This window comes from Callorhinchus milii, unplaced genomic scaffold (assembly GCF_018977255.1).
Source record: "Callorhinchus milii isolate IMCB2004 unplaced genomic scaffold, IMCB_Cmil_1.0 Scaffold27, whole genome shotgun sequence".
Lineage (NCBI taxonomy): Eukaryota > Metazoa > Chordata > Chondrichthyes > Chimaeriformes > Callorhinchidae > Callorhinchus > Callorhinchus milii.
Window position 1 is genome coordinate 4,288,575 of NW_024704768.1, and position 27,144 is coordinate 4,315,718.

Genomic DNA, 27,144 nt, shown 5'->3' on the forward strand with positions numbered 1-27,144 from the left:
CATTGTGGCGTTTAGCTACTTTTAATGCCGATATTATAACAATAATAATCCTGCATTTGATCCGGCGCCTTATCTCACGTCTTTGAGACGTCTCAAAGCGCTTCACAGAATGCACTGTAAAGTGTAGTGACTGTATTTTTGGGGCGAAACGCGGCAGCCAATTGCGTACAGCAGCGTCCCCACAAACAGTCGTGGATCGAGGGACCAAATTATTATTATTGTCATTACTTCTTTGGAGGGATTATTGCCCCCGGAAAGCAATCCGCCAATCGACTAACAACCGGGTTCCTAAACAGAGGCGCGCGCGTGTGTGGAGTAAGGAAACTTGCCTAAGATTTCGCCCTGACCCGTCCGCCCGGGAATTGAACCCGAGTCCTCTCGCTTGCAATAACAGCAACAGGGCCGTTCACGCCAGGTAGCGTCTCGGAGCGCTTAACAATGGCGGTAGGGAAGAGGTGAGAGCGCAGAGGCAGGTCATTTAGAGCCTTGAAACATATCTGAGACCACTCAAACTGTGACCTATATTTTCAGGGGAGAATCTGGCGTGTGTTGTGTCTCGTGTGCGTGTGTGAGTCCAGAGATAGCGATGTTCTTCTCTCCGACCTTGTGTGTCTCTAATCAACTGTGGAATCTTTGTGTTACGAGGTCGTCCTGGTAGTTAGTTAGTTAGTTAGAATATTGTATGAACACAGAAGTCGCTGGGAACACACAGCAGGTCAGGCAGCGTCTATGGAGAGAGCAAAATTAATTAACGTTTCAGGTCAATGAACCCACATATAATAATAATAATAATATTCACAGGACATCTAACGCAAAGAGAAGTGAATCAATCCCATCATCATAATAATACTTGTATTTGATATAGTGCCTTACACATTTTTTTAAAGGGATGATTACCTCCGAAAAAGTGATCCGCCAATCGACTAACAGCCGGGTTCCTACTTACTTCTGGTAAACAGAGGCGTGGGGACGTAAGGAAATTTTTCGCCCTGTCCTGCCCTGGAATCGAACCCAGGTTTCGATAGAGTAAACACAAAGAAATAGTTGCCTCTGGTGTGTGGGTGGGTCGGTCACCAGAGGATAATTGGCAAAAGAACCGGAGTGGTGAGAATTTGCTTTCCTACCCCGAGAGTCTGGAGCGCACGGCCTGAAAGGCTGGTGGTGGAAGCAGATTCGACGGTAGCTTCCAAAAGGGAATTGGATAGGGGACTTGAAAGGAAAAAAAAATGTGATGGGCTTTGGGATAAGAACAGTGAGCGGGACGAGTTGGTGGCTCTTCCAAAGAGCCGGCACAGGCACGATGGGCTGAATGGCCTCCTTCTGTGCTGTAGGATTCCATGATTCCATATTAAATGGATCAAACAGAGACTGACCAGCAAAGACCACATAGATTCTTTTCGATCTCAGGCGAATCACTGACGTCCAATTGTAAAAGCACCACATAAGTGACCTGTTAGGGGTGTGGGATGAATGAATGCCAACAGGACACGAACCGCAAATTGCTATGGAAAGCTCGCAACCGTAACAAGCGGCGCGTGCACGTGTGTTTGTTCAGCGGATAACATTAATAAAGGTTTGCGTCTACTGGCTATTCCGACGACCTTTCTTGCTTGCCACAACCCGTTGCCGTCCGCACTACCGTAGAGCTCACGTGAGTGGCATCGGTTGGGACCGTCCGTTTAACGCGAAAAAATATGATTGCGCGCAAGGCGGAGTGACGTTACACTGCGCCTTTCACGTGGGGAGGACGTCCCAAGGCGTTGGACGGTCAGGGGTTTGAACCCTGACCCGACATAGACTACCAATCTTGAATGGGACTCAATCAAATGGACGGATTATAGATCATTATCATCATCATTATTATAAAATTATTATTATACTATTATCGTCGTCATTATTATATCATCATCATCATCATTATTATATGATCATCATTATTATTATAGTGTATTATTTTTCTCCGCCCGCAAAATACACAGTCACTACACTTTACGGCCTATCCCGTGAAGCGCGTTGAGAAGTCTCGAAGACGTGATGAGGCGCCGTATCAAATGCCAGGATTGTTATTATTGTTATTATTATTATTATTAATTATTAACCATTGACTATATTGTACACAGCGCAGTAACCAGACTGTCTGGTTGTAAGTGACTGCACTGTACTGACCCCACCCGACCAGCTGGAGGCGCTGCTCCAGGAGGTCACCCAGTGGGAGGAGCTTGTGTGTGGTGGGTGGGGGCGTGTGCTGCGTGTGTGAGTGATGGCTAAATTAGCCAATGAGAATGGAGAGCGTCGATGGAGTGGCCAATGAACAAGCAGAACAGGCGCGAGGGCGGGGTATGTGAGCGACAGCTCGGGATAACCAATGGAAAGAGCGAAGTTGTGAGCCAGATAGACCACTCAGCGATGGGAGGGCGGGGCATACGTCTGACCAATGGAAATGGCGGAAGGTGTGGGCGGGTGCGACCAATCAGCGTGGAGAAGGCGGGACGTATGATTGACAGTGGGTCCGGACCAATGGAAAGGGCGGAAGTGTGGGCGGTCGCGACCAATCAGCGTGGGGGAGGGCGGGACACATGATTGACAGTGGGTCCGGACCAATGGAAAGGGCGGGAGCGTGGGCGGGAAGACCAATCAGCGAGCGGCTTTGTGGGGGCGGGGGGGGCGGGAGCAGTCAGTCGGCGTCTCGCGCCCGAACACCGCACCTCAGCGCCGGAGCCGCTCAGGTACGAGGCCTCTCTCACGGCCCAGGCCCGGCCCGGCCCAGGCCCCCCTCCCCCTCGGGCTGTCTGTGGGTGGGTCTGTGTCTCTCTGTGTGTGTGGGTCTGTGTCTCTCTGTGTGTGTGGGTCTGTGCCTCTCTCTGTGTGTGGGTCTGTGTCTCTCTGTGTGTGTGTGTGGGTGTGTGTCTCTCTCTGTGTGTGGGTCTGTGTCTCTCTCTGTGTGTGGGTCTGTGTCTCTGTGTGTGGGTCTGTGTCTCTGTGTGTGGGTCTGTGTCTCTCTCTGTGTGTGGGTCTGTGTCTCTGTGTGTGGGTCTGTGTCTCTCTCTGTGTGTGGGTCTGTGTCTCTCTCTGTGTGTGGGTCTGTGTCTCTCTCTGTGTGTGGGTCTGTGTCTCTCTCTGTGTGTGGGTCTGTGTGTGGGTCTGTGTTGTGTGTGTGGGTCTGTGTCTCTCTCTGTGTGTGGGTCTGTGTCTCTCTCTGTGTGTGGGTCTGTGTCTCTCTCTGTGTGTGGGTCTGTGTCTCTCTCTGTGTGTGGGTGTGTGTCTCTCTCTGTGTGTGGGTCTGTGTCTCTCTGTGTGTGGGTGTGTGTCTCTCTCTGTGTGTGGGTCTGTGCCTCTCTCTGTGTGTGGGTCTGTGTCTCTCTCTGTGTGTGCGTCTGTGTTGTGTGTGGGTGTGTGTCTCTCTGTGTGTCGGTGTGTGTCTCTGTGTGTGGGTCTGTGTCTCTCTCTGTGTGTGGGTCTGTGTCTCTCTCTGTGTGTGGGTCTGTGTTGTGTGTGTGGGTGTGTGTCTCTCTCTGTGTGTGGGTCTGTGTCTCTCTCTCTCTGTGGGTGTGTGTCTCTCTCTGTGTGGGTGTGTGTCTCTCTCTGTGTGTGGGTGTGTGTCTCTCTCTGTGTGTGGGTGTGTGCCTCTGTATGTCTCTGTGTGTCTGTCTGTACCTCAGAGTTCCTGACCCTCACATATTTATATTATATTTATTATCTGTATATTGTTACATACATTTATATTATTGGTTTTATATATATATGTTACTTATGTGAGAGATCGACAGTATATATATTTAATATATTATCGATTATTATTTATATAAATGCCTTTATATTACATTATTGTAAATAATAATATTGTTAATATAACATTATATTTATAACGTATTTATATTATTATTTCTACAAGACAGACATGTATATATATATAATATATATTGTGTATATGCAGATACATAATTGATATATTATATGTATTATTATTTTGTGTAATAATAACCTTTGATTTGACACAGCGCCGTATCTCGTCTTCGAGACGTCTCAAAGCGCTTCACGGACTACACCGTGAAGTGCAGTGACTGTGTGTTTTGGGAAATACGCCGCCGTTTCGCTCAGTGGGCGAATTAAATTAAATTGGGCACAGCAGCGTCTCGCGCACGTTTGCGGAGTGAGGGTCCGGTTTTTGGTTCGGGAGAGAGAAACTCCCTTCGCTTTTCGAATAGCGCCGCGGGGGTCGTTAACCTTCCACCCTGACAGGCAGACGTGGAGTGGGGTTAACATCTCATCGGAAGGACAGCGCCTCCGACGATCCAACACGACCCCCCCCCCCCCAGCACTGCATTGAAGTGTCGCCTTCGACTATGCGATTCCAAGTCCCGACGTGGGTGGGGGTCGGGGGGCTTGAACCCCGCAACCTTCTCACTCGGTATAAGTAGGAACTCGCTTGACGGTCAATTGATGGATCGCTTTCCCGAGGCCTGGGGCGGGGGGAGGGGGGGGTAACAATCCCTTCAAAAAAATAAATAATAATAATAATTTGCTCACTCAGTCCACGACTGTATGCGGAGAAACTGCTGCGTGGAATTAGCGGCGCACAACAATAACGAGGCGTGATAAATGGAGGGGTCGGAGCACGGGCCTCGCAAGCGAGAGACCCGGGTTCGATTCCTTGGGCAAGTTTCCTCACTCCACACACTCACACTTCAAGAAAAAAAGAACGATAATGATCTGGTCACTTCGATCCACGACTGTTTGTGGGACACTGCTGTGCGCACTTGTTTTGCCCACAAATATACAGTCACTACACTGCACGGTATATTCTGTGAAGCGCTTTTGAGACATCTAGACGACACGAAGAGCGCTAAAAGTTTGTGCCGTGGCTCCAGGTCATCCTGTCGCTGCCAAACTAGTTCTCGGCTTTGCGCAAGATTTAAATTAACTCCTCGCACTGCGAGGCAGGGGAAAGAGGAACGTCATCTGCTGTAAGAAAATACTTATAAAGACTTTTGACTCACCGTGAGCAGTTTGAAACAAGTAATGTCATTCTTCACTGATCCACTGACCCTTCCGAAACAGGTCAAAGTTATTCAAACAAAAGCCCATTGATGAACGCTCCCACATAGGGATTCAGCGTTGCGGCTCAACTGATTTGTGCCGGTATTAATACTCCCAGTTTATACACCTCCTCATTCCCTCTTCCACACCGTTTGGAAAATAAATGTTACGAAAAGATTTATGGTCGCTCAATCCACGGCCGTTCGTGGGACGCTGCTGTGCGCAATCGGCTGTCGCGTTTCGCCCACAAAATATACAGTCAGTTTACTTTACAGTGCGTCCTGTGAAGCTCTTGAGACGGCTCGAAGATGTGATAAGGCGCTGCATCCAATGCAAGGATTATTATTATTATTATTATTATTATTATTCTCCTTCATGTAAGTGTACGAATACGATATACACGTAGCAGTTGTGCCATTCAATCTTTCGCGGTTTAGCAGACTCGAGAGGGTGCTGTGCCTTTATCAGCGGAGGGCAGAAACTGACTCAGTAACTGTTCCAGGAGAGAGAACTGGCTCCGTTGAGATTGCACGACATTATCTGTTCACGTGCAGTTAGATAGAGCATTAGACTTGAGGTCGCATCACAGTGGGGAATGGGTTAGTGGAGGAGTACGTTTTTCATGCTATATTCTCGGTGTGGTTTTTGAGGAGTTTGATTGCTCAACTGGTGATTGAGGGATGATAGCGTTGGGGAAGTATGCCACTGTATGCGACTGTTTGTGTGACACTGCTGTGTGCAATTGGCTGCCGTTGTTCGCCCACAAAACACGCTTTATAGGTAATCCTGCGAGGCGCTTTGAGACGTCTCGAAGACGTGATAATGCGCTACGCCAAATGCAAGGGCTTGTGATTATTACTATCAGTATTTGTCCCTCGGTAGTTTTCGTCCGCAAATACACAGTCAATTTACTTTACAGTGTATTCTGTGAAGCGCTTTGAGACGTTTAGAAGACGTGAAAAGCGCTATATAAAATGCAAGGATTATTATTGTTGTTGTTGGAGGGGGGGGGGGGGACTTTGCCTGGTGGCTCAGGAGTTTGCGTGGTTGAGAAAGGCTAATCCTACTTTTGCAATGCTGACCTGGACCTTGGCTTTTACAGGCAACAGACTCATTGCCTTGACGTTTGGAGACCAGGGCCCTGGTGAACGCAGGGAACGTGCGCAGGAACAGTCTCGACCAGACGGTGCTCAATCCCTGGCCAAACGCAGGGGTTTACTGTGCACGTTGGGGCTGCTTCCTGCCAGCCCTGCTTTCATTCCGTCTCTCCCACTATCCCTCCCACCCCCAGTCATTCACTTACCAGCAAATGAGATCGGAGATATTTATTGACCAGTGGGTCTTGTGACGAGTGTAACTGTCGTAGCTTGTGTGTGTGTGTGTGTGTGTGTGTGTGTGTGTGTGTGTGTGTGTGCGGGCAAGGTTGAAAGGCTCGTGGAGATTCTCTGTCCTTCCAACTAGTCTAGTCTCTCAAGGGGAAAGGTTGCCGTGCAGGGATCGTCCGTTGTAAGTACTGTTAGGCCTTTCAGTTAACCTTGCGGGCGTGTTTGTTCTGCGTCTGCGTTTGTTTCCGGGGGGGGGGAGGGGGCAGAAGGTGTCAAAACGCGACTTGAGGAGAAACAGCCGCGGTTCACAAGCCCGGCGTGCGAGTTGGCAAGTGATTTGTGACGAGAAGTTCTCAGCTCGTTAGTTGAAAAAGATGTGTTAATCCGGTAAATGTTTTAGACTGTTCTGGGGCCACAGTCTTCATTCAAGCTTACTCCAGCCCATGTCTCCAGGGCATCCTAGCTGCTATTCTTCGTATGTAAACCTAGACAGCGAGTGTTGTGGGCCGTTTAATTGTGTGTGTGTGTGTGTGTGCGCGCGGCGCATGTGTGATGGTTGATGGGGGGGGAAGAGAGAAGAGTTAATTCAGTACAATATATTGTTCCCCCAGTTTTACGACTCCAAAATCGGCATGATCACAAATAACAGCAACAGGAATCCTTACATTTGACATAGCGCCTTATCTGTGCCGCATTTCGCCCACAAATACGCAGTCAATTCACTTTGCAGTCCATTCTGTGACGCGCTTTGAGACATCGAGAAGACGCGAAGAGCGCTATATCAAATGCCAGGATTATTATTATTATTGTGCGGAGGTCTCCAAGCGCTTCACAGGATACGCTGTAAAGTGCCGTGACTGCATATTTTGTCGACGAAAGCGCAGTCAATTCGTGCACGGCACTGTTCCACAAACAGCCAAGCAGTGAACAACCAAATTTATTTGGTGGGGGTAGGGGAATGGGGATTGTTGGTCAGGACACTAGGAGAAACTCCCTTCCTTTTCTTGACCGCAAGCCAGGATCAGAACCCGAGGGTCTTCTTCTGTCTCTGTGGCTCTCTTGGAGCAACCCTGCGCGCGCGCGCGCGTGTGTGTGTGTGTATATATAAGTTGTTAGCAATGGAACCATTGGAATTTTTGACAAAACTGCTCTTGAATCCTGTTTATGGTTTCAGAAGCACTAAGGGGGTATAATGTTTGGTGTGGTAGCCCCTTGCTCCGTTTTCTATTCCTTTCTGCTGTATATCTAGGAGTCCTGTAGCTCAGTGGTTAGAGCACTCGCTTTGCAAGCGAGAGACCTGAGTTCAATTCCAGGCAGAGGGCGAAACCTTGGGCAAGTTTCCTTACTCCACACAGAGCCTAATAATAATCCCTCCAAAAAAACCAAAAAAAAAAATTGGTCATTTTCAATCTACGACTGGTTGTGGGACATTGCTGTGCGCAATTGGCTGCCGCGTTCGCCACAAATATACAGTCAATTCACTTTACAGTGTGTTCTGTGAAGCGCTTTGGGACGTCCTCCCGACGTGAAAAGCGCTATATCAAATGCAAGGATTATTATTATTATTATTATTATTATTATCTGCACTCCCCAGCCAGCTACCTTTGCTTCGCTGGCGAGTTGAGCGAGATAAGATGGGTGTTTTCCCTGAAATATAATAAAGGGCTGGACTTTGAAAGACAATGAGAACTCAACACGCTGGGCGCCAGGGTTCCTGAAAAGGAAAAAAAAAGGAAGGGAATCCTGTAGAAAAATCCATCGGTTTCACTTCTCTTCCCCTCTCCCATTGCCGCGCCTGAGAGTCTCCAAACCAAGAGGAGAATTCCATGCATCCCACCCACACATGGAGATTCCTGTTGGAATGGTACGTGCACAGGATTTAACTATAAACCCTATGACCAGCCAAGCTCGATCTTGTCCTCCCACCAACGTCGCTTCCTCGCCTGGCGAGGTTGGCTCCCTTTGCTCGGCCACACCACACCGTACCATCTTCGCCCCACTCTGCCCTCGACTCTCTGGGAGAACGCTCCCTCCCTGTCCGCTTTCATAGCCCGTCTGTCTCTTCCCCTGAGCCTTCAGTCACCCCCCCCCGACTCATGTCTCTGTCGAGAGCGTTGAGAAGTCTTCCCAGGCGAAAGGCGCTCTCTGTACAAGGGCAAGTCATTCACGTCAGCACAGAAATGGATATGAAATGGCTGTTTCCAAAAACAAAAACATTCCTATTGTGGTGATGCTGTACTGCAGCGGAGGGCAAAACAGTTGTACTCATTTTGTTAAAAATAACTTAACCGCACTGTATTTTGAAGCAAGTAATTGGACAGATAGAGGGCTCCCGTGAGAATTGCGGCCGATTTTAGATAAGTGGTCAGTTTGGCTAACTGGCCGTTTGACTAAATTAGCTTCCCGCTGACAAACGCCTTGAGTTACTCTGCCTCACGCCCGGGACACTGGGAGACTATTTTCACAGTGGTGTGAGCAAGCAATCGTGAGTCATGCAGAGCAGAGCTTTTCGTTCAAGCCACGACAACAGCTTGCATTTACACAGCCGCCGCCCCCCCACCCCCCCCACGCAGGATAGCGTCCCAGAGAGATCGACAGTGGCGGAGCACAACTCCGAGCTGGGGGGGGGGAGGTGACTGTCAGCACGGTCGAAGAGGAAGGTCTTCAGGCACGACCTGAAGACGGGGACGGGAGGGGGGCAAGGCAGAGGGATTGAGGGAGAGTGACGGAGTTGAGGGGCGTAGTGGATGAAAGCATGGCTGCCGATGATGAAGCAAAGGGCGCAAGGGACGAGCAGGAGGCCGGAGCCAGTCGAGCGGAGGCGGCAGGTAGTGGGTTGGGGAGTAACTGCCGCACTTTATACTTTATTCTGACTTGACAGCCTCAAAGCAGCTTCTGTTTCACGCCCTCGTGTGTTGGTGCGAGATAGGTGAGCATTCACTGCTGGAGCAGGCACAGATACAGAGCAGAAGCAATCCGACGGAGCGGAAACCCAGAGCGATGCCTGTCTTCTGAGTGTCCAGTGACGCCATTTTCCTGACCTTCCATGGCCTCTGCTCCCTTTATGTCCCGACATGTTAGCTGAGTGCTTCCCCGAGCGAAGGGCACTCTATACATGTACAATCGGGCTCCCACCAGGGATTGGAAGCTAAAAGCGGATGTGGTTTCACACACAACGACATTGCCTGTGACAAAAGGGAATTGGTTTAGGGACTTGGAAAACTGTGGAGGGAGATGGCATAAGAGCGGGGGAGTGAGTGGGACTAGTTGGTGGCTCTTTCAAAGAGCCGGCACAGGCACGATGGGCCGAATGGCCTCCTTCTGTGCTGTAAGGTTCTATGATTCTATGATAAGTAGGAGTGAGGGGAATTAACTATTAATAAAGCACATCTCTGCCATTTTCACACATCCCAAAGTTGTTGCTGTGTGCGTGTGGTGCGTGTGCGCCCGCGCGCACAAGGTGAAGCTCCGCGCGTCTCAATATCCACCGAATTAACGGGAGCCCGTTTATCGAGTTATCGAGTAAAGTGCGTTTAGTCATCAAGAGTGTCCGTGTCTGCGTTCTGTACATTACCGACGGGGCTGTGTGTGAAATGCCGAAAGACAGCAAGTCCGCAGGAGTTTTGCGCTGCCGGATTGTGTGCCCTTACGCATTCCAGTGTTGAGTCTGTTTAATCAGTGTTCCACTGGCTTTTATCTGAACCCATGTTTGTGCTGAGTCACCGCTCCCCCCTCCCCAAACGGCCTTGTAATTCTCATCGAACGTTTTCTTTTACCCATTCTCTTGCAGGAAACGTGGCTGCCAGAGAGGACTTGAGAGTTTCCAGAGGTGTCGTTTGCTATGGCCCCGGATCAGGAAAAGCAGGAGGAAGCAGGTAAACAGTGCCCTTTACGTTCTGTGCTCGGTCCATTTCTCCCTCACGCACAGAGCATGTCCTTCAGTTCCAACTTGGCATCGCTTCCGAGTCTCGTTCCTTTAAAGGTGTCAAATCTCTCTGCTGGATTTACTTAAAAATGCTTTTTACTGCACTTGTCAAATTTTGTTTGACGGTTTGTTCAACAAATCACAAATACATCATCGCTCCGAGCGAAGAGGGCTCAGTGACGAGTTAACAGGACTGCCAAGTTAAGCATATGTAAACACACAAATAAATGCAGGTGGGATATTGACAGTAATGATAATAATCCTTGCATTTGACGCAGCTCCTTATCACGTCGTTGAGACGTTTCAAACCTTGACAGCATATACTGTAACGTGGATTGACTGTGTGTTTTGTAGGAGAAACTTTGAATTCTGAACCTCATTAGGGTCCCTCTACGTCTAATGGAATTTTATTTTTTATATAGATATTTTAAAAACATTTGTTTTCACTTTTGCCCCCTGTGGGAAGCTCCCAGGTTCTGTTGAACGCAGGCACTTCAAAGGTATAATAATAACCTTGGGGCCCAGCTGCTTCATATGTACTTTTCAGCTGCCTTCATTGGCAGGCAGGAGGACTGGACAAGCCAAGAGTGGACTGGGAGTAATAATAATAATAATAATCCTTGCATTTGATACAGCGCCTTATCAGACGTCTCAAAGCGCTTCACGGAATATACTGTAAAGTGAACTGACTGTATAGTTTTGGGCGAAACGCGGCAGCCAATCGTGCACAGCAGCGTCCCTACAAACAGTCGTGGATTGAGTGACCAAATTATTATTATTATTATTTTTGAAGCGATTACTACCCCCGGAAAAGCGATCCGCCAATCCACTAACAACCCGGGTTCCTACTTACTGTTGGGTAAACTGGCGTGTGGAGTAAGGAAACTCGCCTAAGGTTTCGCATTGCTGGGGATCGAACCCAGTGGCTCTTTCGCTTGCGGTTAGAGACGAGTGCTCTAACCACTGAGCTACAGGGCTCTTCACGCTATCAAATGCTATCAAATGAAGTGGGCAGCAATGAGAAGGAAGAGTATGTGTGTGCGCGCGCGTGCTCTCGCTCTCCCTCCCCGTCTCTCTCTCTCTCTCAGCGAAGATGGAGAAGTGACACAGATTACGAAAAGTCGCGATGCGGCCAGCAACAAGTGTCACACACGTCGAGACCACCCCAATAAAAGCACTGCAATAGAGCTGTACTGAATCTTGTAGCGTAGCTGCTAGAGCATTGATACAGCGCCCGTGACTCATGTGGAGTGGCCTCTCGCAGCACTTGAAAGTGGCGGAGCACGCCGTAGAGCCGGTGGGAGATGAACGCAGGCAAATAAAATGTCCGCTGACTGTTTCCAGGTTGTCAGGTCACTGTTGATATCTCCCTCCTCCTCCTCCTCCTACTAATAATAATGATAATAATAGCCCTTGCATTTGATACAGCACCTAATTACGTCCTCGAGACGTCTCAAAGCGCCTCACAGAATATACAGTAAAGTGAATTGACTGTATATTTTAGTTCTTCCTGACTTAGGTGAGGCCAGTGGTGCTTTAGTTGGTAACTGTGAAATCTTGGGTACAGTTTAAGCAGAACCCCTGCTCAGCCCACACTCCCTTTCTCCCTCCCCTGTCCTGACTGGAAGCTGAGTACATAACACATTCTGTGGTAAGCAGTATCAGCTATTGCTGACTAATCTGCCTGCACATTATCGGGCCTCGAATCGTGTTCAAATGAAACTTAATTCAAAAGACGGAAGATAGGTACTCGGAGAACAAAGGGTGTTGCAACGATTGCTAAATCTGCTAACCTTTTTTAACCTTTGGAAGTTTCGTGGAGAAGTTAGCTTCATAGTAATAATAATCCTTGCATCTGATGCAGCTCCTCATCACGTCTTCAAGACGTCTCAAAGAGCTTCAGAGGATATACTGTGAAGTGAACGGACTGTATTTTGTGGGTGAAACATGACAGCCAATTGCGTCCCACAAACAGTCATAGATTGAGTGACTAAATTCTTATGTTTTTTCAAGGGATTATTATCCCTGGAAAGCGATCTGCCAATCGACTTAACAACCAGGTTCCTATTTACTGCTGGGGACCTGTATGTGGGGTAAGGAAAATTGCCTAAGGTTTTGGCCCTGGTTGGAATGCATTAAGAAGACGCTTTCATTGTGGTTTTGTTCCATATTAACTCAACTTTCATCTCTTTCTTCGAAGCGTGACATCGCCCTACCCGAAGCAATTAAAATCCGATTAAATTAATTGAGGAAAAACATCCTTAACTTAATTTAAAATTCTTTGAAGTGCAGTTGGCTGCCACAGTTCGCCCACAAAATATACAGCCAGTACACGTTACAGTTTATTCTGTGAAGCGCTTTCGGTGAGACGTCTCAACGATGTGATAAGACGCTATGTCAAGTACAAGGATTATTATTATTATTAAATCATAGCTTGGCAGAACAAACTCTTGCCAACACGTTAAGGTTTCTCCAATAACACCCAGCGCTGTGTCTTTGCATTGTGAAAGGCGCTATATCAAACACAGTCGTGAACACAATCTGAAACTGCTGATTTGGGTGGATTTTGACTCAGACGTTCCCAACTGGCTCTTTATCAGTGGTTGCTCATTCTTTCTTTGTGATTATTTTTCAGATGAAGCTGCAGAAAGCCAAGGTGGTGCCAATAAAATCCACACTGGGTATAGCACCATGACACCGCCTGAATCTCCAGACCCTTTAGACCAGAGCTATCAGACCTACCTGGATGAGAAGGTGCCAATACCAGACGATAACTCGGTAAGGCTTTAAGACTGTCCTAAAACAACAACAACTTGCATTTACAAAGCGCCCTTCACGCGGGGCAGTGGCTCTGAGCGCTTAACCCCGAGACAGAGGGAGGGAGGGACGGAGGAGGTGACTGTAAGGAAGACGTTGAAGAGGAAGGTCTTCAGTCTGGCAAGGCGGAGCGTTAGTTCAACTCAATGAGCCTCTCCTTGCTTTAAGTTGTACAGGCTGGGTTACACTAGAACCGGTTGAAATAATCATAATAAATAATAATAATTGTGGGACACCGCTGTGCGCAATTGGCTGCTGCGTCTCGTCTACAAAATAAACGGTCAACTTCACTTGACGGTATATCCTGTGAAGCGCTTTGAGGCGTCTCACTGACGTGATCAGGCGCCGTATCAAATGCAAGGATGACTAATATTATTATTTTTCTACTTTGTGTTCCTTGCCTTTAGGCCTGGTTTAGCTTTCGGAAACTCTGGGCGTTTACGGGACCCGGGTTTCTTATGAGCATCGCCTATCTGGACCCTGGGAACATCGAGTCCGACCTGCAGTCTGGAGCTGTAGCAGGGTTTAAGGTACGTCAAACAAAACCCGGTTGTTATCCAATTGGCTGATCGCTTTTCGGGTGTAAGAATTCCTTCAAAAAAAAATGCTAAATTTGGTCACTCATTCCACAACTGGCCGTGGGGACGTCGCTGTGTGCAAATTGGCTGCCGCGTTTCGCCCACAAAATATACAGTCAATTCACTTCACGTGTATAGTCTGCGAAGCGTTTTTAAGACGGGATAAGGCGCCCGATCAGTTGCGACGATTATTATTATTATTATTATTCACTTGTAAAGCTTATAATCTCGAAAAATCTGTGTCAATCCAAATTGCTGGTGTTGTTATTGACGTGTACTGTGTCTCTCTCTCTCTTATTTTTCCAGTTGCTCTGGGTGTTGTTGTCAGCTACCATCATAGGGCTTCTGTTACAGCGGCTGGCTGCCCGATTAGGAGTGGTAACTGGCATGCACCTTGCTGAGATCTGCCACAAACAGTACCCCAAGGTATGTATTACACCACCCATGATAAAGATTATAATCCTTACATTTAATATAGTGCCGTTTCCCATGTCTGCAGGACAGGGTATCAAGGGATATGGGGCGAGGGCAGGTAATTGGACTTGAAGTACAGATCAGCCATGATTTATAGAACGGCGGAACAGGCTCGAGGGGCTGAATGGCCTCCTCCTGCTCCTATGCCTCTTATGTTTAGGGTGCCTCAAAAGCTCTTCGCGGGATATGTCGCCAAGTGGAATGATTACCAGGAGGTGTCGCTCATCTCGTTTGAAAGCACTGGGACGGATGTTTAAAAGGGATGGATACTTGGGTAGTAGAGCTTACGGTAATGAGAGAGACGTTTCGCCCGCAAAATGCACAGTCGTTGCACTTTACAGTGTGTCCCAACCCTGCTTTGCTTCCCTAATTCTGAGGTCTATTAGGCGCAGGTTGTGGAGAGTCAAGGTGGGGGGGGGGGGGGGGTGCGGCAGAATGTGCGTTGGGGTAACTGCTGACATCCAACCAACTTAAACCTCACAGCTGCCATTGTCTGCTCTCAATGTTTGGAGACAATGACTCACCAAACTCCCCTGTTTACTGAGGAATCCATTCACAACTGGTTCCCCAGTTAAGTTGACTATAATACACAGTTTCCTTTGTAGTCAGTTACATTGAGCTGTAGTCTTTACACTCTAAAGTCATGATTATATCTTATGCCCTGCCGAGGTTTTCATTCAAAAGCTAATCTGAGTTCTTGTTATTTCTCTTGGCGTCGGCCAGTGTTGTGTTGCGGTGGAAGACGGAGAGGATATTTAGTGTTCAAAGGAATACTGTTCTGAAAGGAATCAAAAGAGAGAGAGAGAGAGAGCGAAGCTTTTACAGTGCAATTCTTTGAATATTAAAGATATATTTTTAAAAAATGGTCACTCAATCCACTCAAATTTCCCCGCGTGGGCTTAACGTAGATGTCAGGTTGGATACTCTTTACCAACAACAACAAATGACGTTTACGCAGCGGGGAGTGGGGGGTGAGGTGGAGGGAATGTGGGATGGCATTCCAGAGGGTGAGGCCACGAGTGGCTGAAGGCCAGCACACCAATGGATTTCTGTGTGTGTTTGACTGATCAACACACAAAAAAAACCTGAGGGAAATAAATAGAAAATGCAAGTACGTGTCAGATGATTGGTTACCTCAAAATCTGCCCACCATATTTCCCATGACAAATCGCGATTTTTCCTAAACGTTTGCCAGGACAAAACACTAAATGAGCACCACATGATGTTTGCTCAGTCCGATATCAATCCGACACCTTAGTAAATGTTTAACAGACGGCTCATAGGCTAATAGGTACTACTAGCACGATAATAATAATAAATCGGAGCGAGTGTGCAGTCATCCCAGCTTCAGCCCTGTGTAAATGCTGTGCGCAATTGGCTGCCGTGTTTCACCCACAAAATACACAGTCAATTCACTTTGCAGTATATCCTGTGAAGCGCTTTGAGACCTCTCGAAGACGTGATAAGGCGCTGTGTCCAATGCAAGGAGTATTAGTGTTATTTGCCTAACGTGCGTGCCTCTTACAGTTCCCTCGAATAATCCTGTGGCTGATGGTGGAGTTGGCAATCATTGGATCGGACATGCAGGAAGTGATCGGTTCAGCCATAGCCTTTAACCTTTTGTCTGCGGGCAGGTACTGTACACCTCATGCACTTTCAAGATTAGCGTGGTGTTAGCTGAAACACTTATTGAACATGCTGCGCTTAAAAAAGATATCTTTATACAGTAAACTCCTGATAACTGGTGGCTCCAAGGGAAAGGGCTCAACGACTAGTTGTCCAGAGCGGCAAGTTAGGCAAATGTCTACCTAGTAGAGTCCTGTAGCCGAGTGGTTAGAGCGCTCACCTCGCAAGCGAGAGGACTCTGCTTCGATTCCCGGCATGGCGAAACCTCAGGGATGTTTCCTTACTCCACACACGCGCGCCTGTTTACCAGCAGTAAGTAGGAACCCGCTTTAGACGATTGGTGAATCGCTTTTCCGAGGGTAATAATCCCTCCCTGAAAAAAATAATACTAATAATTTGGTCACTCAATCCACGGCTGTTTGTGGGGACGTCGCTGTGCGCAATTGGCTGCTGCGTTTCGCCCACAAAACACAACAGTCACTCCACATTGCAGTATAACCTGTGAAGCGCTTTGAGGCGTCTCGAAAGACGTGATGAGGCGCTGTATCAAATGCAAGGATTATTGTATGCTTCAGCGTTCTTTTTCTTACAAGACAAATCATTGTGTTTTTCTTTTCCCCCCCCACCCACCCCCATCGTGCATTCAGGATTCCCCTGTGGGCTGGCGTCTTAATAACTATTGTAGACACCTTTGTGTTCCTATTTATGGATAAATATGGTAAGTTCGAAAGATCGATTGGTGTGGGTTTGATTCCGAAAGCTCTTTACCTTCAGCCTCTCCGCCCCCACACCTCTGGAACTCCATCCCACAGTCCCTCGCCCCCTCCTTTGCCTCCCTCGAGACCCGTCTCAAGACCCTCCTCTTCAAGAGTGACTGTCCACGGTCCCCCTGATGTGAAAGGAGCTGTACAAATGTAATTTGTTGCCGTTGCGATGCATCCAAATTAAGTCTCAGTCTGCGGATAATTCCTGTGCAGTTCAATCTCGAAAGCTTGAATTCCACGCTTGGCACACTTGAGTATGTACTGCGGATCCGCTTTGCGAGGGGATTTAGAAAATAGTTTGAATTGCATATGGCTTAGTGGTTCACACAGGAAAAAACATTGCGCTGATCTCTGTGTAAACAAGATTTCTCTGTCTTCTACAGGTTTAAGAAGGCTGGAAGCTTTTTTTGGGTTCCTTATCACAGTTATGGCCTTCACGTTCGGATACGAGGTAAATGTTTTCTTTAATATCATGGCTGATTTGTACTTCAACTCCAATTGCTCGCCTTTGCTACGTATCCCTTGATACCGCTGACCTAACAAACATCTATCCACTTCAGTCTTGAAAACATGATTGGATCCAGTCATAATCCACAGCCATTTTGGGAGAGGGAGCAAGAGAGAGTCCCAGATTTTGGGTGAAAAACTGGCTCCTTATTTCACTCCTGAATGGCCTAGCGCTAATTTTAAGACTATGCCACCCTTGTAACCCTGTGCAATACATCATTGAGACTGCAGTAATAATCAGTTCATTCCCTTTTTCCCCCACACAATAAGAGGTACATGGGTGTGTGTGTGAGTGCGTGTAATTGTAATATATATATCTTTACCGTCTGCAGTGATAATCACACAGTTAATTTCTGTTTTCCGCATCGCCTGGGTGTATTATGTTATATTTCTGCGTCTGTAAATGATAATCTCACAGTCGATTCCTCTGATCTGCAGTACGTGACTGTGAGGCCTGACCAGGGAGCGTTGCTGAAGGGGATGTTTGTGCCCTATTGTCAGGGCTGTGGGCCACCCCAGTTGGAGCAGGCTGTTGGTATTGTGGGAGCTGTTATCATGCCACACAACATCTACCTCCACTCTGCCCTCGTCAAGGTGAGGTTTCCTTCTGTCTGTACAGGATGTTCGCAAAGTCCTGATACACCCCCTATCCCTCCTCCCATGTTTTTATTTCCCCCTGCAGCGCACTGACCAACAACTGAAAGATGTGGAAGAAATGATGATCGTTGTCTTTAGCAGTTACTTCATTGTATTATAAACCAAGCTGAGTATTCCATGCATCCCACCCAATGTGGAAATCCCAGGGATAGATTATTGGAATGGAATGCGCATGCTCTCTCTCTCGGGAGGGAGGGAGGGAGGGAGACATCCTGCTTACCTAATTCCGGAGAGTATTAGGCGCAGGTTGGCAAGAGCCAAGGTTCGGAGGGGAGCCCAGAGTGTGCGTTGGGGTAACTGTTGGAGGCTCACCAGCTAAAAACGCTTACTTGCCAGCGAGAGCGCTGCCTGGCCAGGCTCTCCCGGTGCTTGTCCAGCTAGGACCACCCTACCCGTTAGGGCTTTGGCTTGCAGGGTTAACAGGAGCCGAGTAGGAGGATTCCCTGCCCCCAGTGACTGGTTTGTTTTGCTTTCAACACCACGAAGACTTTGAAATGCAGATTCTTTCTTGTCCGCAGTCTAGGGACGTGAACCGAGCGAACAGGAATGCAGTCAAGGAAGCCAATCGCTATTTCTTCATCGAAACCTGCATCGCTCTCTTTATATCGTTCCTCATCAATGTCTTTGTGGTCGCTGTGTTTGCCGAAGCTTTCTATAAGAAGACAAACAACGAAGTGGTGAGTGCAGCCGCTAAATAATAATATTAATCCTTGCAAAACACAATGCTGGAAATCTGAATACAAAAACAGAAGTTCCCAACAACTTCTGTTTATATTTTCATAATAATCCCGGCATTTGACACAGCGCCCGATCACGTCTTCACTGTAAAGTGAATTGACTGGATATTTTGAGGGCAGCAGCCAAATGAGCACTGCAGCGTCCCCACAAACAGTCGTGGATTGAAGCGACTAATTTATCGTAGAATCATAGAATCATACACCACAAAAAGAGGCCATTCGGCCCATCGAGTCTGTGCCGGCTTTTTGAATAGAGCAGTGTAATGTCAATCCCACTCCCCGGCCCTTTCCCCATAACCTGCAAACCCGTTCTCCTCAAATACCCGTCCACCGCGTTTTTAAAAGTAGTTATCGAATTGGCCTCCACCGCCCTTTCAGGCGATGCCTTCCAGATTCGAACAACTCGCTGCGTGAAAAAAAATTCCTTCTCGCCTCCCCTCGGCTTCTCTTGGAGACTCTTTTGAATCTGTGACCTCGAGTCACCGACACACCCACCAGTGGGAACAGTTTTAATATTTATCATTATTGTTATTTTTATTTGAAGGAATTGTTACTCCCAGAAAGCGATCCGCCAATTGACTTAACAACCGGGTTCCTCCTACTTACTGCTGGTACATAGGCGTGTGTGTGGAGTAAGGAAACTTGCCCAATGTTACGCTCTGTTGGGAATCGAACCTTGTTCAAAGTATTGAACTACAGGACTCCATATGTGTGTGTGTGTATATATATATTATATATATATAGCACAACCTGGTTACAAATAATATAATATTAATAATAATCCTTGCCTTTGGTATAGCGCCTTATGTCAAAAAAACCTTTTTTTGCTTCGCAGAGGGATATGTGTTCGAACAACAGCAGCCCACACTCGAGTCTGTTCCCTGCTAACAACGAAACCATGGATGTTAACATTTATAAAGGGGTAAGTGTAAAATATTGCAGAACACATTTGCAGTTGAAACCTTTTAGCTGACGATAACGACAATAACTTGTATTTCCTCCCGACGTGAATTGCAATTTGTCGAGGTATCTAGCCTCCTGACACCTCCCCACCTCTCCGACCTGCTTACTCCCCAACCCGCTGCCCGGTTCCTCCGCTCGACTGGCTCCGGTCTCCTACTTGCCCCTCGTGCCCTCCGCTCCACCATCGGCTACCGCTCTTTCAGCCACTACATGCCCGAAACTCAGTCACACTCTCCCTCAATCCCATCGCCTTGCCTCTTCCATCCTCGCGCCCAAAGACCTTCCTCTTCGACTGTGCCCCCCCCACCCCCGGCTTGGTGTCTTGCTCTGCCACTTGTCAAGCGCTCCAGGATGCGGTGTAAATGCAAGCTGTTGTTGTAGCGTCTCGGAGAGTAGTGCTCTGAAGCGCTTGCAATCGCGTTGAGCTAAAATGTTGCTCTCTGTGCCCTGCAGGGGGTTGTATTGGGTTGTTTCTTCGGTCCGGCCGCCCTCTATATCTGGGCCATTGGAATCCTGGCTGCGGGGCAGAGTTCTACCATGACAGGGACTTACTCCGGGCAGTTTGTCATGGAGGTAATTTCCTCGTTTTTATTGTCTCCTCTGTTGTGACGTTTTTATTGTCGTTTCCAACCCTTAAAGGTTCTCTCATTTTCTACCAATGTCCTTGCCTCGCCTTTGGGGCTCCCCGGTGCCTTGCCTGGGAGAGGGGTTTGGAATCATAGAATCTTACAGCACAGAAGGAGGCCATTCGGCCCATCGTGCCTGTGCCGGCTCTTTGAAAGAGCCACCAACTCGTCCCACTCACTCCCCCGCTCTCACCCCCAAAGCCCTGCACAATTCTCCTTTCCTTTTCAAGTCGCTGTCCAATTCCCTTTCGAAAGCTGCCATTGAATCTGCTCCCATCAGCCTTTCCAACTCTCTGGGTGAAAAAAAAATCTCCTCGTCTGGTCTCCCCTCTGGTTCTTTTGCCAATTATCGTAAATCTGTGTCCTCTGGTTACCCGCCCGCCAGAGGAGGGGTGAGAGTTTCTGGTGCATTGTGAGGGGCAAAAGTCATAGAAACATAGGAACAGGAGGAGGCCATTCAGCCCCTTGAGTCTGTTCTGCCATTCTACTTGATCACGCCTGATCTGTACCTCGAGTCCAGTTACTCGTCCTTTACCCCGTACCCCTTGATACCCTGACCTAATAAACACCTGTCTAGCTCCGTCTTGAGTGGTGTTACGAGCTGCAAATCTCACCCCTAACCTTCTTGTTGAAGGGTTTCCTGAACCTGACCTGGTCCCGTTTTGCCCGTGTGATCTTCACTCGATCGATCGCCATCACCCCAACGTTGCTGGTGGCGGTGTTCCAGGATGTGGACCATCTGACGGGGATGAATGATTTCCTGAACGTGCTACAGAGCATGCAGGTGAGGGGGAGGGGGCGGGGGAGAGGGGGGAACGTGCAAAGGAATGTCAAGACCGATGTGTGGACAGATATAGCTCTGGGATGTTGCCTTTGCGTGAAGGGCGCTATATAAATACAGGTGGTTGTTGTGTACCGAGACCTGTCAAATGCAAGGATTATTATTATTATTATCCTGTTTCATTCACAGAAGCAGGGCTCCTGGCCCCAGGTCTAACGTGTGGCTTTATTCCCTCTATATCTAGCTCCCGTTTGCTTTGATTCCAATATTAACCTTCACCAGTATGAGGTCGGTCATGCACGATTTCGCTAACGCTCTGTAAGTATCCAGATTGTTAAGGTTGCATTTCTTCCTGGAGATAAATGCGAGTGGTTGTTGTAGGCGAAAGAGTCAGACTGTTATCTAAGTCTCAACCACAGTTCAGGACATAGACGAGGTTAGAGAGTGGGAGAGAGGGTGAGATGAAATAACAAGTTGTGATTAAGTTAAACGGGGTCGAATACATTGGAGTCCTGAGGCATCGTGGTTAACACACTCGCTTCACAAGCGAGAGGACCAAGGTTCGATTCCTGGGCAGTGATACTTACACGGCGCCTTTCGCGTCGGGAGGACGTCCCAAGGATTTGGACCCAAGCTGGGGTTGGCGATGGAGGGCAGAGAGAGTGGGGGTAGGAAGGTAACAGGTCTATATTGGGGGTTAGCAGGTCCCAGAGGATAGGGGAGGAGGTGAAGCTAGTTTCTGGGCCCTTCTCTGCTTGTCACAGTCATATTTTTTCGTCTTCTTTTCTCCCTAGAGGCTGGAAGATTGCAGGTGGAGTTATCGTTCTAATTGTGTGCGCCATTAACATGTACTTTGTGGTGGTCTATGTCTCGAGCCTGCACTACGTGTCACTTTATGTGTTGGCAGCCTTCATCTCGTTCGCGTACTTGTCTTTCGTAATTTACTTGGTAAGTGCTGGCAAAAGACCTGTCCTAAAGTTCTCAAATTTTAAACTTTACGTTGTGTCACGAAAAATGTTTGCGGGTTGTTATCCGGGGTGATTAGAATCGTGATTAGGACCTGTAGCTCAGTGGTTAGAGCGCTCACCTCTTCGCAAGCGAGAGGACCTGGGTTCGATCCCCGAGCGGGGCGAAACCTTAGACAAGTTTCCTTACTCCACACACATACACGCACACACATACACACACACACGCGCCTCTTAAGTAGGAACCCGGTTGTTAGTCGATTGGTGAATTTCAGGAATAAAAAATCACTCAAAAAGAAATAAGGTTTAGTCACTCAATCCACGGCTGTTTGTGGGACGCTGCTGTGTGCAATTGCGGTGCCGGGGTTCACCCACAATTTGCACGGTCAACCCGCTTCATAATATATCCCGTGAAGCGCATTGAGACGTTTCAACGACGTGACAAGGCGCTGTGTTCAAATACAATACAATACAACACAAATTTACATTTGTGTAGTGCCTTTCATGTCGGGAGGACCAACCAAGGCACTGGGTGTAAAATGCAAGGATTACTATGATACCAAATCATGAGAAATTCACTTTACCAGTATATTCCGTGAAGCGCTTTTAGACGCCTCGAAGACGTGATAAGGCTCTGAGTCAAACGCAAGGATTATTATTAAAATAAAAGGATTGCTGTAAATTACTTTGAGAAGTAACGTGGGTTTTTTTTTTCTTTCTTTTCCCCCCCCCCCACACACAGACGTGGGACTGCCTGGTTGCACTCGGATGCCCCTTTCCGACCTTCGGACTCATGGTAAGGAGCCGTGGTGCTGTGCTTATAGAAGAACAAGACGAATCTGAGAGTTAAGGGGAGACGCTTTTTTTTTCACATGTCCTCTCTCTCTCTCTCTCTCTCTCTGCTAGAGAGCTCTTTGAGCAAGTGGGCTTCCTTGAGGGTACACCTCAGGTGCCAAATGTGTGGCGAGGGCACAGAAAGCTTAACCCCCGTCAATTTCCTTTTTTAGGAACAATGCGGGAATAGTTTCTGCTCCGGTCTCACCCCTAAATGTAGGCTCGGGGCTCGGGTGGTGTTTTTTTTTAACATATGAAACATTTACTCTAACGATAAAATGATGAATGTGTTTTTAGTTAGGAACGGACAGATGACAAAAGGAAAGGGCGAAACGACCCAAGCCATTTGGTTCTTTGTTTGTTTTTAATGATTGATTGATTAACTGTTTATTATTTGGGTGATTTTAAAATATATATATATATAAAACTGGATGCTTTTAAATGAAATCCACAATGAAGTTAAGTGCACTGGAATTTGGATTATTCGCTCACTGATAAGTGAACTGATGTGAAATGTTACCCTAAAATCTGAATTTAGGTAACGGATATTTAGTTCTTAACTGAGCCACGTAATGCCCAAATCATTTTTTAGTTCCTGGATTCATTTTATTTTATCTTCGTTCATTTTAATCGAATGTACAATTATGTGTGTTCATCTCAATCCAAGACTGTCTATGGGATACCTCGCTGAGCAATTAGTTGCCGGGTTTCGCCCACAAATTATCCAGTCATATGTTCTGTGAAGAGTCTTTGAGAAGTCTTGAGGACGTGATGAGGCGCTATATGAAATGCAGTGTGAAATGCAAGGATTATTATCATTATCCACTGCCAAAGGAATGAGCAGAATAAATGAGCGAGATAAATAATCCCTCAAAAAAATTAAATCCGCTCACATCCACGGCTGTTTGCGGGGACCCTGCTGTGCGCAATTGGCCGCCGCGTTTCACCCACAAGACGCGCTCCACAGTATATCCTGTGAAGCGCTTTGAGACGTTTTGACGACGCGATCAGGCACTGGGTCAAATGTAAGGATGATTTATTATTAGGTTTGTAATTGTTACCGATCCGTCGCGATTCACTGGATAATTCACGTTGTGACTGGAGCTTGCTTGTGGTTGACGTCGCCGAGACCTGCTGCTGCTTTTCGAGGGGTGGGGGGGGGGGTGGGGGGCATTTCAGCGTGAAACATGCGCTCAAGGGGTGGGAGGGATTGTACAGCTCTTGGCAACTTCCACCCGTCTCGTTTTTGGGGTCCAATTTTCTTTATATATATATATATATATATATATTTAGAATAGCGAAACAGTCGAGAGCTGAGCCGGGCGGGACCCGGGAATGTTAGCTTTGTCCTTTCATTTTTTTTCTTTCCTAACCTTTTCTTCTGTCTTTTCATCCCCGGCCACACATACACAAACACAACCCCAACCTCCTCCGCCCCCCTCGCCCCACACCCCCTCTTCCCACACACCCCCCACCCCATCTGTTGCTCGCCTGTCCCTGACTTTTATTGTGACATTTGCAAGGGGAGATGAGCAGCTTTACTGTGTCCAATAATATTAATAATAATAATAATAATAATTAATAATGTTTGCATTTGATACAGCGCCTTATCACATCTTCGAGACGTCACAAAGCGCTTCACAGGATACACTGTGAAGTGAATTGACTGTGTAGTTTGTGGGCGAAACGCGGCTGCCAATTAATTGCGCACAGCAGCGTCCCCACTGACAGCCGTAATTTCAGGGATCAAATTATTATTTTTTATTGGCTACGGTTGCCGCGTTCCGCCCACAAAATGAGGGAAACGGGGGATTTTTCAAACTCCAGGGGTGGGGGGGGGGCGGGAATGTGGGTTATTTTGCTGTAGATTCCCATCCCACCAAGAGCCATGTGTTCATTGTGTTCGGCATTGGGGTTTAACCCCCAAGTCTGTGAAATGCACAAATCAGGACACACACACACACACACACACAGACGTCTGTGTCGACGTGAAATTTGTTTTTGTATTGAACTTCTGTTGCCTGATTACATCTTGAGATTCTGTACAGAAGTATTGGCTTTTTAATAAATCTATTTGCCCAAATATCACAGGCGTCAAGTTTTTTTTTATTATATATATATGTATATTACATATAGTCCTGGGGAAAGTATCAAATCTCTCTCCATTTAATTCCTCTTGTAGTGCTTCTCCTGAGCCCAGTAGCTATCTCCACATAACGCTTCCCCGCAATATACAGCCCTGTAGCTCAGGGGTTAGAGCCCTCGCCTCGCGAGCCAGAGGACCCGGGTCAGGTCAGGGCGAAACCTTAGGGAAGTTTCCTTACTCCACACACACACACACACACACACACGCACATACATACACGCAAGTACGCGCGCGCGCCTGTGTTTATCAGCAGTAAGTTAGGAACCTGCTTGTTAGTCGATTGGTGGATCTCTTTCCGGGGGGGGGAAGTAATCCCTCCAAAAAAAAATATAAGAAAAATTTGATCACTCAACCCACGGCCGTTTGTGGGGACGCTGCGGTGCGCAATTGGCTGCCGCGTTTGGCCCACAAAATACGCGGTCGATTCACTTGACAGCGTATCCCGCGAAGCCCTTCGAGACGTACCCGAAGACGTGATCAGGCGCTGGGTCAAATGCACGGATTATTATTGTTGTTGTTGTTGTTATTATAAGCTGACGCAATGTTGGAATTGGAGTCCACCCTCCCTCGGGGGCGGTTGAAGAGGTAAGAAGCTTTGCTGCCCAGGACGTTGGGAGAAACGCCTCTTACGTTCCCGTTATCCCCACGGGATCTGTAACACTCGCCCCGAACAGGCTGACGGGACCTCAGTTTACCATCTCCTCGGAGGGGTGAGCATTATTAGGGGAGTTTAATTACGACCCAGGGGTTGCTTCGGGTGCAAACTCGTGGAGTCCTGTAGCTCAGTGGTTAGAGCACTCGCTTTGCCAGTGAGAGACCTGAGTTCAATTCCCGGCAGAGGGCGAAACCTTGGGCAAGTTTCCTTACTCCACACAGAGCCTAATAATATTCCCTCCAAAACCAAAACAATAATAAATTGGTCATTTTCAATCTACGACTGTTTGTGGGACATTGCTGTGCGCAATTGGCCGCCGCGTTCGCCCACAAATATACAGTCAATTCACTTTACAGTGTGTTCTGTGAAGCGCTTTGGGACGTCCTCCCGACGTGAAAAGCGCTATATTAAATGCGAGGATTATTATTATTATTATTATTATAAACTGCCGAGTTCGGGAGACTTGACACTGATCTCTTTCCCCACTTTCTCTCTCTTTCTCTCTCTCTCTCCCTCGCTCGCCTCTAGGCTCGTTCGGGCACGCCAATGGAACTCTCGTTGCTGAATGACGTGGATGAGCCTGTTACCTCCTCGCGATGATGTCAAGGCGATCTGCCTGGTTGGTGCGGCGTGAGAACTGGGACACTTGCCCTTGTTATGCTGCAGACACTGTGTAAAACACCAGCTTAGATCGAGGAGAAACCCCGTTCCCTTACCTCACCCTCGCCATAGCTGCCGTAAAGCAACGTCGCAAAACCCGTTGGATTCACTGCTCTGACACACCGTGACTTGCAGCGAGAGAGAGGGGACAGAACTTTTTTGAGCAGGTGGGGAAAGGTCCAAATGGCGGTGGTAAGTTGAGAAGGGACTTGGGGTTGTTCCCCCCACAATTCTCCAGGTTTCCAACCTTCTCCGTTCTGTCGTCTTGTTTTTTTTTAATAACAGCAACAATAATAATCCTCGCATTCGATACAGCGCCTTATCACGTCTTGGAGACCTCTCAAAGCGCATCACAGGACGTACAGTCAAGTGCGGCGACTGTATATTTAGTGGGCGAAACGCGGCAGTCATTTGCGCACAGCGATGTCCCCACAACCAGTCGTGGATTAAGTGACCATATTATTATTATTTTACGGCAGGATTATTACCCCCCGGAAAAGCGATGACCCGATAAGGCACTATATCAAACGCGAGGATTATTATTATTTATTATTTTAAACGCAAGTCGTCGTTTTCGGGGTCGGAAAGGGGCTTTGCTGGCTTTCCCGAGCGTGGGATGGTTTCGACGACTTGAAAACGGTTTCGTGAAAGCCTTGTGGTCTTTTTTTAAAACGTAACGCGCAAACCACTACCTTCAGTGAGCGAGTTGGTAAAACCTACGGATCAGGTTCTCTGGGGAGACGGACAGACAGTGGAAGCTGAAAGTGTTGATTCTTTCAAGAACAAATGAGACAGATTTTGGTTAGGAAATAACATCTGGGGGGGAATACAGGATGACGGAAGGCAAACTAGATGGACCTTGGTCTTCTTTGGTCCAGCAAATTCTTATGATCTTAACGCTAAACTTAACTCTAAGCTGTTATAACACGGGGTTTGATCTAAACCACCAATGCCTTATGACAGGGTTTGACTGTTTACAGGCCTTTTGTGGAGCCAGGCAAGCGAGAGAATCCGGGTTCGATTCCCGGGCAGGGCAAGTTTCCTTATTCCGCACGCACGCACGCACG

General features: G+C 47.7%; 1 protein-coding gene across 2 annotated transcripts; it reads left to right on the forward strand.

Moving 5' to 3' along the window:
* Positions 1-2,687: 2,687 nt before the first annotated feature.
* LOC103191366 (natural resistance-associated macrophage protein 2) lies at positions 2,688-26,381 on the forward strand. 2 transcript variants are annotated; one of them, XM_042344214.1, is made up of 17 exons: positions 2,688-2,726; positions 10,153-10,237; positions 12,923-13,065; positions 13,512-13,634; positions 13,989-14,108; positions 15,684-15,790; positions 16,430-16,500; positions 16,930-16,997; positions 17,492-17,647; positions 18,229-18,387; positions 19,283-19,369; positions 19,864-19,983; positions 20,671-20,820; positions 21,062-21,135; positions 21,612-21,765; positions 22,525-22,578; positions 25,946-26,381. In XM_042344214.1, the coding sequence occupies exons 2-17, from the start codon at positions 10,204-10,206 to the stop codon at positions 26,015-26,017; spliced, it is 1,692 nt and encodes a 563-aa protein (XP_042200148.1). In that variant the 5' UTR covers positions 2,688-2,726; positions 10,153-10,203; the 3' UTR covers positions 26,018-26,381. The 2 variants fall into 2 exon arrangements, with proteins under 2 accessions (XP_042200148.1, XP_042200147.1); XM_042344213.1 differs by lacking the exon at positions 2,688-2,726 and adding an exon at positions 6,241-6,543.
* The last annotated feature ends 763 nt before the right edge of the window (positions 26,382-27,144 follow it).